The sequence below is a fragment of the Schistocerca cancellata genome, chromosome 11 (genome assembly GCF_023864275.1).
Source record: "Schistocerca cancellata isolate TAMUIC-IGC-003103 chromosome 11, iqSchCanc2.1, whole genome shotgun sequence".
Classification (NCBI taxonomy): Eukaryota; Metazoa; Arthropoda; class Insecta; order Orthoptera; family Acrididae; genus Schistocerca; species Schistocerca cancellata.
This window is the reverse complement of record NC_064636.1, coordinates 14,887,446-14,900,016: the sequence shown is the minus strand read 5'-3', so window position 1 is coordinate 14,900,016 and position 12,571 is coordinate 14,887,446. Positions and strand designations below refer to the sequence as shown.

General features: G+C 53.5%; 1 protein-coding gene across 1 annotated transcript in view; it reads left to right on the top strand.

Annotated features, from left to right (window-relative positions):
• LOC126108825 (uncharacterized) overlaps nucleotides 1-12,571 on the top strand; it is a 175,401-nt gene that overhangs the window by 3,562 nt on the left and 159,268 nt on the right. Inside the window, exon 2 of the mRNA XM_049914189.1 lies at nucleotides 5,114-5,242. Coding sequence (XP_049770146.1) covers nucleotides 5,114-5,242 — 129 coding nt within the window. The remainder of the gene's footprint in view (nucleotides 1-5,113; nucleotides 5,243-12,571) is intronic.

Here is a 12,571-nt window from a genome sequence, read left to right as displayed (position 1 = left end):
GCCTCGTGTAAGAAGCAGAAATGCCCACCGTCACGTTTCCGACTTTGATAAAGGTCGGGTTGTAGCCTATCACACATTGCGGTTTATCGTATCGCGACATTGCTGCTCGCGTTTGTCGAGATCCAATGACTGTTAGCAGAATATGGAATCGGTGGGTTCAGGAGGGTAATACGGAACGCCGTGCTGGATCCCAACGGCCTCGTATCACTAGCAGTCGAGATGACAGGCATCTTATCCGCACGGCTGTAACGGATCGTGCAGCCACGTCTCGATCACCGAGTCAGCACATGGGGACGTTTCCAGGACAACAACCATCTGCACGAACAGTTCGATGACGTTTGCAGCAGCACGGACTATCAGCTCGGAGACCGTGGCTGCGGTTACCCTTGACGCTGCATCACAGACAGGAGCGCCTGCGATGGTGTACTCGACGACGAACCTGGCTGCACGAATGGCAAAACGTCATTTTTTCGGATGAATCCAGGTTCTGTTTACAGCATCACGATGGTCGAATCCATGTTTCGCCATACTGGCGTGTCAACCGGCGTGATGGTATGGGGTGCCATTGGTTACTCGTCTCGGTCACCTCTTGTTCCATTGACGGCACTTTGAGGAGTGGACGTTACATTTCAGATGTGTTACGACCCGTAGCGGTACCCTTCATTCGATCCGTGCGAAACCCTACATTTCAGCAAGATAATGCACGACCGCATGTTGCAGGTCCTGTACGGGCCTTTCTCGATACAGAAAATGTTCGACTGTTGCCCTGGCCAGCACATTCTGTCAATGGTGGCCGAGCAACTGGCTCGTCACAATACGCCAGTCACTACTCTCGATGAACTGTGGTATCGTGTTGAAGCTGCACGGGCAGTTGTACCTGTACACGCCATCCGAGCTCTGTTTGACTCAATGCCCAGGCGTATCGAGGCCGTTATTACGGCCGGAGGTGGTTGTTCTGGGTACTGATTTCTCAGGATCTATGCACCCAAATTGTGTGAAAATGTAATCACATGTCACTTCTAGTATAATATATTTGGCCAATGAATACCCGTTTATCATCAGCATTTCTTCTTGGTGTAGCAGTTTTAATGACCAGTAGTGCAATTTGTAGGTATTTCGTGCAAATCGTCTGAACTATGATTTATTAAAGTTATGCTGTGAAACAATGCCATTGTCAATTACCGAACAGTCGCCATTACTCGAGGAGGTAGCAGTTTCTTGAGGATGCGGCAAGTGTAAAGAAAGAAAAGAAAGTGTGGATGTGCAGATACATTTCGATAAATGACGACAATTTCAGACAGACAGTTTCTGCTTCCCTCAGACTAGCCGTCACAATTGGCACTCTTAATTCACTGCAAATTCTTCGAACAATGGCCAGTGAGTTAGTCAAGTATTAGAGTATGACAATAACGAAAATATGACTACCTTACCATCAGGCGGTGATGCAAGACTTACAGTCTGAAATGTTCAAGTGTTTTTAACCAATAGTTTCCCTGCAGTCGTTGGGGATCAATTGTGTTTGCAAAGATGGACCTCGTCGTGGACGTCGGGAGTGAAGTTGCGGATGGTGCAGCCTTTTGGGCACACTTTGAGTCGTAACGCGACGTCCTGTGGCTGCACGAAAAGCATCATTCAACATGGTGGCGTTGCTGTCAGGGTTCCTCCGAGCCATAATCCGCAGGTAGCGGTCATCCACTGCAGTAGCAGCCCCCGGGCGGCCTGAGCGAGGCATGTCATCGACAGTTCCTGTCTCTCTGCATCTCCTCCACGTCCGAACAACATCGCTTTGGTTCACTCCGAGACGCCTGGACACTTTCCTTGTTCAGAGCCCTTCCTGGCACAAAGTAACCTCGGTACTGACCGTCTAGGCACGGTTGAACTCCAGACAACACGAGCCGTGTACCTCCTTCCTGGTGGAACGACTGGAACTGATCGGCTGTCGGACCCCCTCCGTCTAATAGGCGCTGCTCGTGCGTGGTTGTTTACATCTTCGGACAGGTTTAGTTACATCTCTGAAGATTCAAAGGGACTGTGTCTGTGATACAATATCCACAGTCAACGTCAATCTTCTGGAGTTCTGGGAACCAGGGTGATGGAAGACTTTTCTGATGTGTGTATATGCTTGGTGACTTCGTAATTTTGACCTCACGCCGTAAGCAATTCTTCACTACAGGGTCAGAGATGTCTTCACATCTCTGGCATCATCCTCAACACGCAATTCACGGCTTTTTGTGCGCTGCACCATAGAAAGAAGAACGTTTTGGTGTTCCCAGTCGACTGATATACCGTAGCTTGTTGTCTCAACGGATGATGCCAAAGAAGAGCCCATTTATGTGACTAGCGGCCCGTTACGCTCTGTACCTTAGTGTGACGTATTCCTCCATATTGTTGGTGGGGATCCCTGAGTGACGTTCTATTCCGCCGCCTCCCAGCATCCCTCCCCCACACGTTCCTCTTGCCTCCCCCCCCTCCCCCCCTCTCCGCCAGTCATGCACCTACTGGTGGTATCTTCTGCATGTCGAACATAGCTCATTAAAATCTACAGAATCTACATGCGAGGAACGTTAGTGTTGTTGTTGCCTACTGACTGATTTGACCCCATTCGTGACACGTCATCTTTCTTTGTGATGTTGGAGGAGATTCAGGGAATGGTAGCAATGTACACTCCTGGAAATTGAAATAAGAACACCGTGAATTCATTGTCCCAGGAAGGGGAAACTTTATTGACACATTCCTGGGGTCAGATACATCACATGATCACACTGACAGAACCACAGGCACATAGACACAGGCAACAGAGCATGCACAATGTCGGCACTAGTACAGTGTATATCCACCTTTCGCAGCAATGCAGGCTGCTATTCTCCCATGGAGACGATCGTAGAGATGCTGGATGTAGTCCTGTGGAACGGCTTGCCATGCCATTTCCACCTGGCGCCTCAGTTGGACCAGCGTTCGTGCTGGACGTGCAGACCGCGTGAGACGACGCTTCATCCAGTCCCAAACATGCTCAATGGGGGACAGATCCGGAGATCTTGCTGGCCAGGGTAGTTGACTTACACCTTCTAGAGCACGTCGGGTGGCACGGGATACATGCGGACGTGCATTGTCCTGTTGAAACAGCAAGTTCCCTTGCCGGTCTAGGAATGGTAGAACGATGGGTTCGATGACGGTTTGGATGTACCGTGCACTATTCAGTGTCTCCTCGACGATCACCAGTGGTGTACGGCCAGTGTAGGAGATCGCTCCCCACACCATGATGCCGGTTGTTGGCCCTGTGTGCCTCGGTCGTATGCAGTCCTGATTGTGGCGCTCACCTGCACGGCGCCAAACACGCATACGAATCATTGGCACCGAGGCAGAAGCGACTCTCATCGCTGAAGACGACACGTCTCCATTCGTCCCTCCATTCACGCCTGTCGCGACACCACTGGAGGCGGGCTGCACGATGTCGGGGCGTGAGCGGAAGACGGCCTAACGGTGTGCGGGACCGTAGCCCAGCTTCATGGAGACGGTTGCGAATGGTCCTCGCCGATACCCCAGGAGCAACAGTGTCCCTAATTTGCTGGGAAGTGGCGGAGCGGTCCCCTACGGCACTGCGTAGGATCCTACGGTCTTGGCGTGCATCCGTGCGTCGCTGCGGTCCGGTCCCAGGTCGACGGGCACGTGCACCATCCGCCGACCACTGGCGACAACATCGATGTACTGTGGAGACCTCACGCCCCACGTGTTGAGCAATTAGGCGGTACGTCCACCCGGCCTCCCGCATGCCCACTATACGCCCTCGCTCAAAGTCCGTCAACTGCACATACGGTTCACGTCCACGCTGTCGCAGCATGCTACCAGTGTTAAAGACTGCGATGGAGCTCCGTATGCCACGGCAAACTTGCTGACACTGACGGCGGCGGTGCACAAATGCTGCGCAGCTAGCGCCATTCGACGGCCAACACCACGGTTCCTGGTGTGTCCGCTGTGCTGTGCGTGTGATCATTGCTTGTACAGCCCTCTCGCAGTGTCCGGAGCAAGTATGGTGGGTCTGACACACCGGTGTCAATGTGTTTTTTTTCCATTTCCAGGAGTGTATATTGTTAGCCTCTTATGCTGACTTCAGTCAGTCGATCACAGGTCGTGGAATTCTGCTCGTCTATATATCCCCTACTGAGCAATTTGGCAGCTCATGACAACATGGCACTTTTCTGTGTGGCGGTGGAAGAGAGCCAGTTAATGATACTGGTATCACTTTTTGGCACTATAGTGTTGCCGTCATCTTCAGGATGTCAGTCACAGTTTATCATATTCTAAACGTGAGGAAAGTTAATATTGATATCTCCCACTGAATATTTGCCCCAGTATCATGAACATGAGTCTTTAACCACGATGGTGACTGATAGCTCAGTGATGATGCTGGTGTGGTGTTTCACCCCTTTGTTGTGGTAGCATCTCTCGGATGTCGATCACCATTCACCCTTCTCTCCATCAAATAAAAATTAGTGTTGATGTTTGCAGTTGAATTGTAAACCAAGTCTCATGTCAAAATGGTGGAGCAGGGCCTGTGAATGATGCCACTATTACCGTTTCAGATCCCAGTGCTAGCATCATCTTCAGAATGTTGATCACAGCTCATTGTATAATGGATGCAAGCTTAATTGGTGTCCCCTATTGACCGATTTGACAGCTTATCATAACAAGGCAGCCTCCAGCTTGGTGGTGGAGGAGCATCCATTTATTGTTCCACATGATGAACCATCACATATAGCTTGTATCATCTTAAGGGCACTGACCATAAATCATTGGATTCTGCCCTTGGGGAAAGCTACTCCTTATGATCCCTACTGACTGAGTTCGCCCCATATCATAACGTGGTTCCACATGTTCCACATGATGAACCATCAGGTGTAGCTTGTATCATCTTAAGGCCATTGACCATAAATCATTGGACTCTGCCCTTGGGGAAAGCTACTCCTCACGATCCCTACTGACTGAGTTCACCCCATGCCATAACCTGGTACCTTCCTGCACTACAGCGGTGGAGAACTCGCGAACGGTGCCGGCACGACGCTCCGGCCTACAGCGCTGGCGCAGTCCTCGGCAGGCGTGTGCTTGTGGTTTTCAGGGCGTCTCGGAGAGGGGCTCGCCTGTCGGACGTGTTCGGTGCGTGGGTGAGGGAGCTGTGCGGCAGCCGGCTGCCCTCGGAGGGCGTGGCCCTGGTGCCCCGCCGCCTGAGGCCCTCCACCAGGCCCAGGTGTGTGCCCGGTAGGCCGGCCGCTTCCGTAGAGGCTGCGACAGCCAGTAGCCAGCTGCTCACCGCTGTAGACTCCCGTCTGGTCCCGGGCCCTACTCTGATGAGGCCTAATATCGGAAGCCTGTGGAAACCTCTGTAGAGGCTGCGACAGCCAGTAGCCAGCTGCTCACCGCTGTAGACTCCCATCTGGTCCCGGGCCCTACTCTGATGAGGCCTGATATTGGAAGCCTGTGGAAACCTCTGTAGAGACTGTGATAGCCAGTAGCCAGCTGCTCAAAGCTGAAGACTCCCATCTGGTCCCGGGCCCTACTCTGATGAGGCCTAATATCGGAAGCCTGTGGAAACCTCTGTAGAGGCTGCGACAGCCAGTAGCCAGCTGCTCACCGCTGTAGAATCCCATCTGGTCCCGGGCCCTACTCTGATGAGGCCTAATATCGGAAGCCTGTGGAAACCTCTGTAGAGGCTGCAACAGCCAGTAGCCAGCTGCTCACCGCTGTAGACTCCCATCTGGTCCCGGGCCCTACTCTGATGAGGCCTAATATCGGAAGCCTGTGGAAACCTCTGTAGAGGCTGCGACAGCCAGTAGCCAGCTGCTCACCGCTGTAGACTCCCATCTGGTCCCGGGCCCTACTCTGATGAGGCCTGATATTGGAAGCCTGTGGAAACCTTTGTAGAGGCTGCAACAGCCAGTAGTCAGCTGCTCACCGCTGTAGACTCCCGTCTGGTCTCGGGCCCTACTCTGATGAGGCCTAATATCGGAAGCCTGTGGAAACCTCTGTAGAGGCTGCGACAGCCAGTAGCCAGCTGCTCACCGCTGTAGACTCCCATCTGGTCCCGGGCCCTACTCTGATGAGGCCTGATATTGGAAGCCTGTGGAAACCTCTGTAGAGACTGTGATAGCCAGTAGCCAGCTGCTCAAAGCTGTAGACTCCCATCTGGTCCCGGGCCCTACTCTGATGAGGCCTGATATTGGAAGCCTGTGGAAACCTCTGTAGAGACTGTGATAGCCAGTAGCCAGCTGCTCAAAGCTGTAGACTCCCATCTGGTCCCGGGCCCTACTCTGATGAGGCGTAATATCGGAAGCCTGTGGAAACCTCTGTAGAGACTGTGATAGCCAGTAGCCAGCTGCTCAAAGCTGTAGACTCCCATCTGGTCCCGGGCCCTACTCTGATGAGGCCTAATATCGGAAGCCTGTGGAAACCTCTGTAGAGGCTGCGACAGCCAGTAGCCAGCTGCTCACCGCTGTAGACTCCCATCTGGTCCCGGGCCCTACTCTGATAAGGCCTAATATCAGAAGCCTGTGGAAACCCCTGTAGAGGCTGCAACAGCCAGTAGCCAGCTGCTCACCGCTGTAGACTCCCATCTGGTCCCGGGCCCTACTCTGATGAGGCCTAATATCGGAAGCCTGTGGAAACCTCTGTAGAGGCTGCGACAGCCAGTAGCCAGCTGCTCACCGCTGTAGACTCCCATCTGGTCCCGGGCCCTACTCTGATGAGGCCTGATATTGGAAGCCTGTGGAAACCTTTGTAGAGGCTGCAACAGCCAGTAGCCAGCTGCTCACCGCTGTAGATTCCCATCTGGTCCCGGGCCCTACTCTGATGAGGCCTAATATCGGAAGCCTGTGGAAACCTCTGTAGAGGCTGCGACAGCCAGTAGCCAGCTGCTCACCGCTGTAGACTCCCATCTGGTCCCGGGCCCTACTCTGATGAGGCCTGATATTGGAAGCCTGTGGAAACCTCTGTAGAGACTGTGATAGCCAGTAGCCAGCTGCTCAAAGCTGTAGACTCCCATCTGGTCCCGGGCCCTACTCTGATGAGGCCTAATATCGGAAGCCTGTGGAAACCTCTGTAGAGACTGTGATAGCCAGTAGCCAGCTGCTCAAAGCTGTAGACTCCCATCTGGTCCCGGGCCCTACTCTGATGAGGCCTAATATCGGAAGCCTGTGGAAACCTCTGTAGAGGCTGCGACAGCCAGTAGCCAGCTGCTCACCGCTGTAGACTCCCATCTGGTCCCGGGCCCTACTCTGATGAGGCCTAATATCGGAAGCCTGTGGAAACCTCTGTAGAAACTGTGATAGCCAGTAGCCAGCTGCTCAAAGCTGTAGACTCCCATCTGCTCCCGGGCCCTACTCTGACGAGGCCTAATATCGGAAGCCTGTGGAAACCTCTGTAGAGGCTGCGACAGCCAGTAGCCAGCTGCTCACCGCTGTAGACTCCCATCTGGTCCCGGGCCCTACTCTGATGAGGCCTGATATTGGAAGCCTGTGGAAACCTCTGTAGAGGCTGCGACAGCCAGTAGCCAGCTGCTCACCGCTGTAGACTCCCATCTGGTCCCGGGCCCTACTCTGACGAGGCCTAATATCGGAAGCCTGTGGAAACCACTGTAGAGGCTGCGACAGCCAGTAGCCAGCTGCTCACCGCTGTAGACTCCCATCTGGTCCCGGGCCCTACTCTGATGAGGCCTGATATTGGAAGCCTGTGGAAACCTCTGTAGAGACTGTGATAGCCAGTAGCCAGCTGCTCAAAGCTGTAGACTCCCATCTGGTCCCGGGCCCTACTCTGATGAGGCCTAATATCGGAAGCCTGTGGAAACCTCTGTAGAGGCTGCGACAGCCGGTAGCCAGCTGCTCACCGCTGTAGACTCCCATCTGGTCCCGGGCCCTACTCTGATGAGGCCTAATATCGGAAGCCTGTGGAAACCTCTGTAGAGACTGTGATAGCCAGTAGCCAGCTGCTCACCGCTGTAGACTCCCATCTGGTCCCGGGCCCTACTCTGATGAGGCCTAATATCGGAAGCCTGTGGAAACCTCTGTAGAGGCTGCGACAGCCAGTAGCCAGCTGCTCACCGCTGTAGACTCCCATCTGGTCCCGGGCCCTACTCTGATGAGGCCTGATATTGGAAGCCTGTGGAAACCTTTGTAGAGGCTGCAACAGCCAGTAGCCAGCTGCTCACCGCTGTAGACTCCCGTCTGGTCCCAGGCCCTACTCTGATGAGGCCTAATATCGGAAGCCAGTGGAAACCTCTGTAGAGGCTGCGACAGCCAGTAGCCAGCTGCTCACCGCTGTAGACTCCCATCTGGTCCCGGGCCCTACTCTGATGAGGCCTGATATTGGAAGCCTGTGGAAACCTCTGTAGAGACTGTGATAGCCAGTAGCCAGCTGCTCAAAGCTGTAGACTCCCATCTGGTCCCGGGCCCTACTCTGATGAGGCCTAATATCGGAAGCCTGTGGAAACCTCTGTAGAGACTGTGATAGCCAGTAGCCAGCTGCTCAAAGCTGTAGACTCCCATCTGGTCCCGGGCCCTACTCTGATGAGGCCTAATATCGGAAGCCTGTGGAAACCTCTGTAGAGGCTGCGACAGCCAGTAGCCAGCTGCTCACCGTGTAGACTCCCATCTGGTCCCGGGCCCTACTCTGATGAGGCCTAATATCGGAAGCCTGTGGAAACCTCTGTAGAGACTGTGATAGCCAGTAGCCAGCTGCTCAAAGCTGTAGACTCCCATCTGGTCCCGGGCCCTACTCTGATGAGGCCTAATATCGGAAGCCTGTGGAAACCTCTGTAGAGGCTGCGACAGCCAGTAGCCAGCTGCTCACCGCTGTAGACTCCCATCTGGTCCCGGGCCCTACTCTGATGAGGCCTGATATTGGAAGCCTGTGGAAACCTCTGTAGAGACTGTGATAGCCAGTAGCCAGCTGCTCAAAGCTGTAGACTCCCATCTGGTCCCGGGCCCTACTCTGATGAGGCCTAATATCGGAAGCCTGTGGAAACCTCTGTAGAGACTGTGATAGCCAGTAGCCAGCTGCTCAAAGCTGTAGACTCCCATCTGGTCCCGGGCCCTACTCTGATGAGGCCTAATATCGGAAGCCTGTGGAAACCTCTGTAGAGGCTGCGACAGCCAGTAGCCAGCTGCTCACCGCTGTAGACTCCCATCTGGTCCCGGGCCCTACTCTGATGAGGCCTAATATCGGAAGCCTGTGGAAACCTCTGTAGAGGCTGCAACAGCCAGTAGCCAGCTGCTCACCGCTGTAGACTCCCATCTGGTCCCGGGCCCTACTCTGATGAGGCCTAATATCGGAAGCCTGTGGAAACCTCTGTAGAGGCTGCGACAGCCAGTAGCCAGCTGCTCACCGCTGTAGACTCCCATCTGGTCCCGGGCCCTACTCTGATGAGGCCTAATATCGGAAGCCAGTGGAAACCTCTGTAGAGGCTGCGACAGCCAGTAGCCAGCTGCTCACCGCTGTAGACTCCCATCTGGTCCCGGGCCCTACTCTGATGAGGCCTAATATCGGAAGCCTGTGGAAACCTCTGTAGAGACTGTGATAGCCAGTAGCCAGCTGCTCAAAGCTGTAGACTCCCATCTGGTCCCGGGCCCTACTCTGATGAGGCCTAATATCGGAAGCCTGTGGAAACCTCTGTAGAGGCTGCGACAGCCAGTAGCCAGCTGCTCACCGCTGTAGACTCCCATCTGGTCCCGGGCCCTACTCTGATGAGGCCTAATATCGGAAGCCTGTGGAAACCTCTGTAGAGACTGTGATAGCCAGTAGCCAGCTGCTCAAAGCTGTAGACTCCCATCTGGTCCCGGGCCCTACTCTGATGAGGCCTAATATCGGAAGCCTGTGGAAACCTCTGTAGAGGCTGCGACAGCCAGTAGCCAGCTGCTCACCGCTGTAGACTCCCATCTGGTCCCGGGCCCTACTCTGATGAGGCCTAATATCGGAAGCCAGTGGAAACCTCTGTAGAGGCTGCGACAGCCAGTAGCCAGCTGCTCACCGCTGTAGACTCCCATCTGGTCCCGGGCCCTACTCTGATGAGGCCTAATATCGGAAGCCTGTGGAAACCTCTGTAGAGGCTGCGACAGCCAGTAGCCAGCTGCTCACCGCTGTAGACTCCCATCTGGTCCCGGGCCCTACTCTGATGAGGCCTGATATTGGAAGCCTGTGGAAACCTTTGTAGAGGCTGCAACAGCCAGTAGCCAGCTGCTCACCGCTGTAGACTCCCGTCTGGTCCCGGGCCCTACTCTGATGAGGCCTAATATCGGAAGCCTGTGGAAACCTCTGTAGAGGCTGCGACAGCCAGTAGCCAGCTGCTCACCGCTGTAGACTCCCATCTGGTCCCGGGCCCTACTCTGATGAGGCCTAATATCGGAAGCCTGTGGAAACCTCTGTAGAGACTGTGATAGCCAGTAGCCAGCTGCTGAAAGCTGTAGACTCCCATCTGGTCCCGGGCCCTACTCTGATGAGGCCTAATATCGGAAGTCTGTGGAAACCTCTGTAGAGGCTGCGACAGCCAGTAGCCAGCTGCTCACCGCTGTAGACTCCCATCTGGTCCCGGGCCCTACTCTGATGAGGCCTGATATTGGAAGCCTGTGGAAACCTCTGTAGAGACTGTGTTGCCAGTAGCCAGCTGCTCAAAGCTGTAGACTCCCGTCTGGTCCCGGGCCCTACTCTGATGAGGCCTGATATTGGAAGCCTGTGGAAACCTCTGTAGAGGCTGCGACAGCCAGTAGCCAGCTGCTCATCGCTGTAGACTCCCGTCTGGTCCCGGGCCCTACTCTGATGAGGCCTGATATTTGGAAGCCTGTGGAAACCTCTGTAGAGGCTGCGACAGCCAGTAGCCAGCTGCTCACCGCTGTAGACTCCCGTCTGGTCCCGGGCCCTACTCTGATGAGGCCTAATATTGGAAGCCTGTGGAAACCTCTGTAGAGACTGTGATAGCCTAGCCAGCTGCTCAAAGCTGTAGACTCCCGTCTGCTCTGGGCCCTGTTCTTACGGGGCCCGATATCGGAAGGCTGTGGAAACCTCACTGGTGTTGCAATTCCCATTGCTATGTGTCAGCTGATCGCAGACGTGTGTGTGTGCGCAGACCTCTAGGCTGGCCGTTTTTGTGGAGACCTCGATGCCCCATCGCTGAACAGTTAAATAGATTTGCATCTGGTCGCTCGCCTACTCTTGAGTGTACACGAATGCATTCACAATTGTGAATACGGAAACCATCAGCTGTAGAATGGAATAGCGACAATGGAGAATTGTGCCCGACTGGGACCCGAACCCGGGCTTCTTGCTTCTTCGAAACAGTCACCTTTGGCTATCCAGACACGACTGATGGCCAAACCCAAATTCCTGTATGTCGTCGACCGTGCGTCTACAATCTGGACTCATACATCCACTGTGTATATTATTGTATAGGAGAGACATTTTGCTTGAAAGTCGTTTGGCATGTAAATATAATAATGGAGTGCCTTTGTTACTCCAATTACAATGCAATATTCCTTTGGACGTGTGTACAACTGATGGTTGTCCATATTTACAACTGTGAATGCATTCCATGTATTTAATGCACTGTAAATTGAAATAACACAGTCACTGCTGCATCGTACTCTGATGAGAGCTGATGTTAGAATCTCATGGAGAACTCACTGATAGGATACTCACCTGTTAAGTGGACCGATATGTTCATGCACAAACCAAAAGGCGGGCATTTCTTCTAAAGGATGGGAGGGCAGGTTCTTGTTAACATATATACACTTTCTTCTAGCCCACGGATGAGAGCTGACCCTAGAATCCCATGGGAACTCCAGTGACGAGTTACTTCACGGTGCGGTGGATAAGTGTCAGACTGCAGGTCAAGTTCTTAGGTTGGATCTAGGTATCATTTATCACTTCCTTCACCTCCAGCCATGTTGGCTAGTGTGAAAATGGTTCAGAGCCCATGTACAAACACAGTTCCCCACGTAAAGTCAACTTAAAGCAACCACCTCAAGTGGGACTGTGCTTAGTAAAGAATGTTGGTGCTCAAACCAACCTCCAAGTTCATCACACCACTGCTGCTTGTCACTTGTGCCCAGATGTCTGTGTGCGCAAAGACCAATAGGTAGGCTACTTATGTGGAGTGTGTAAGTTGTAGATTCATATCAGGTCCTGGACCTGCTAGCATGAGGCTGACACTGGAATTCCCATGGATACCTCACTGATCAATCACTACACCCTGCTACAGTTTAGGTATGGCCAGATGTGTGTCTGCTCCAATCCCATGAGTAGACAGCTTCCACAGTGTAATGCCTACTAGCCACCGATGACTGTAGACTATCATTTGGACCCAGGCAAGCTCCGATGCAGTCGACACCTGAATCCTGCTGGATCCTCACTCGTACCCAGGTTGGCAAAGCGTTATTTGTAGACAGTGCCATGCCCAGCAGCTGGTCAAGTTTGTAGACTCTCATCTGATGTCTGGCCCAGTCTCATGATATGTGGAAATCCCCTTGATGAGGCACTGCAGCATTGCTGCCTATTATACACTCCTGGAAATGGAAAAAAGAACACATTGACACCG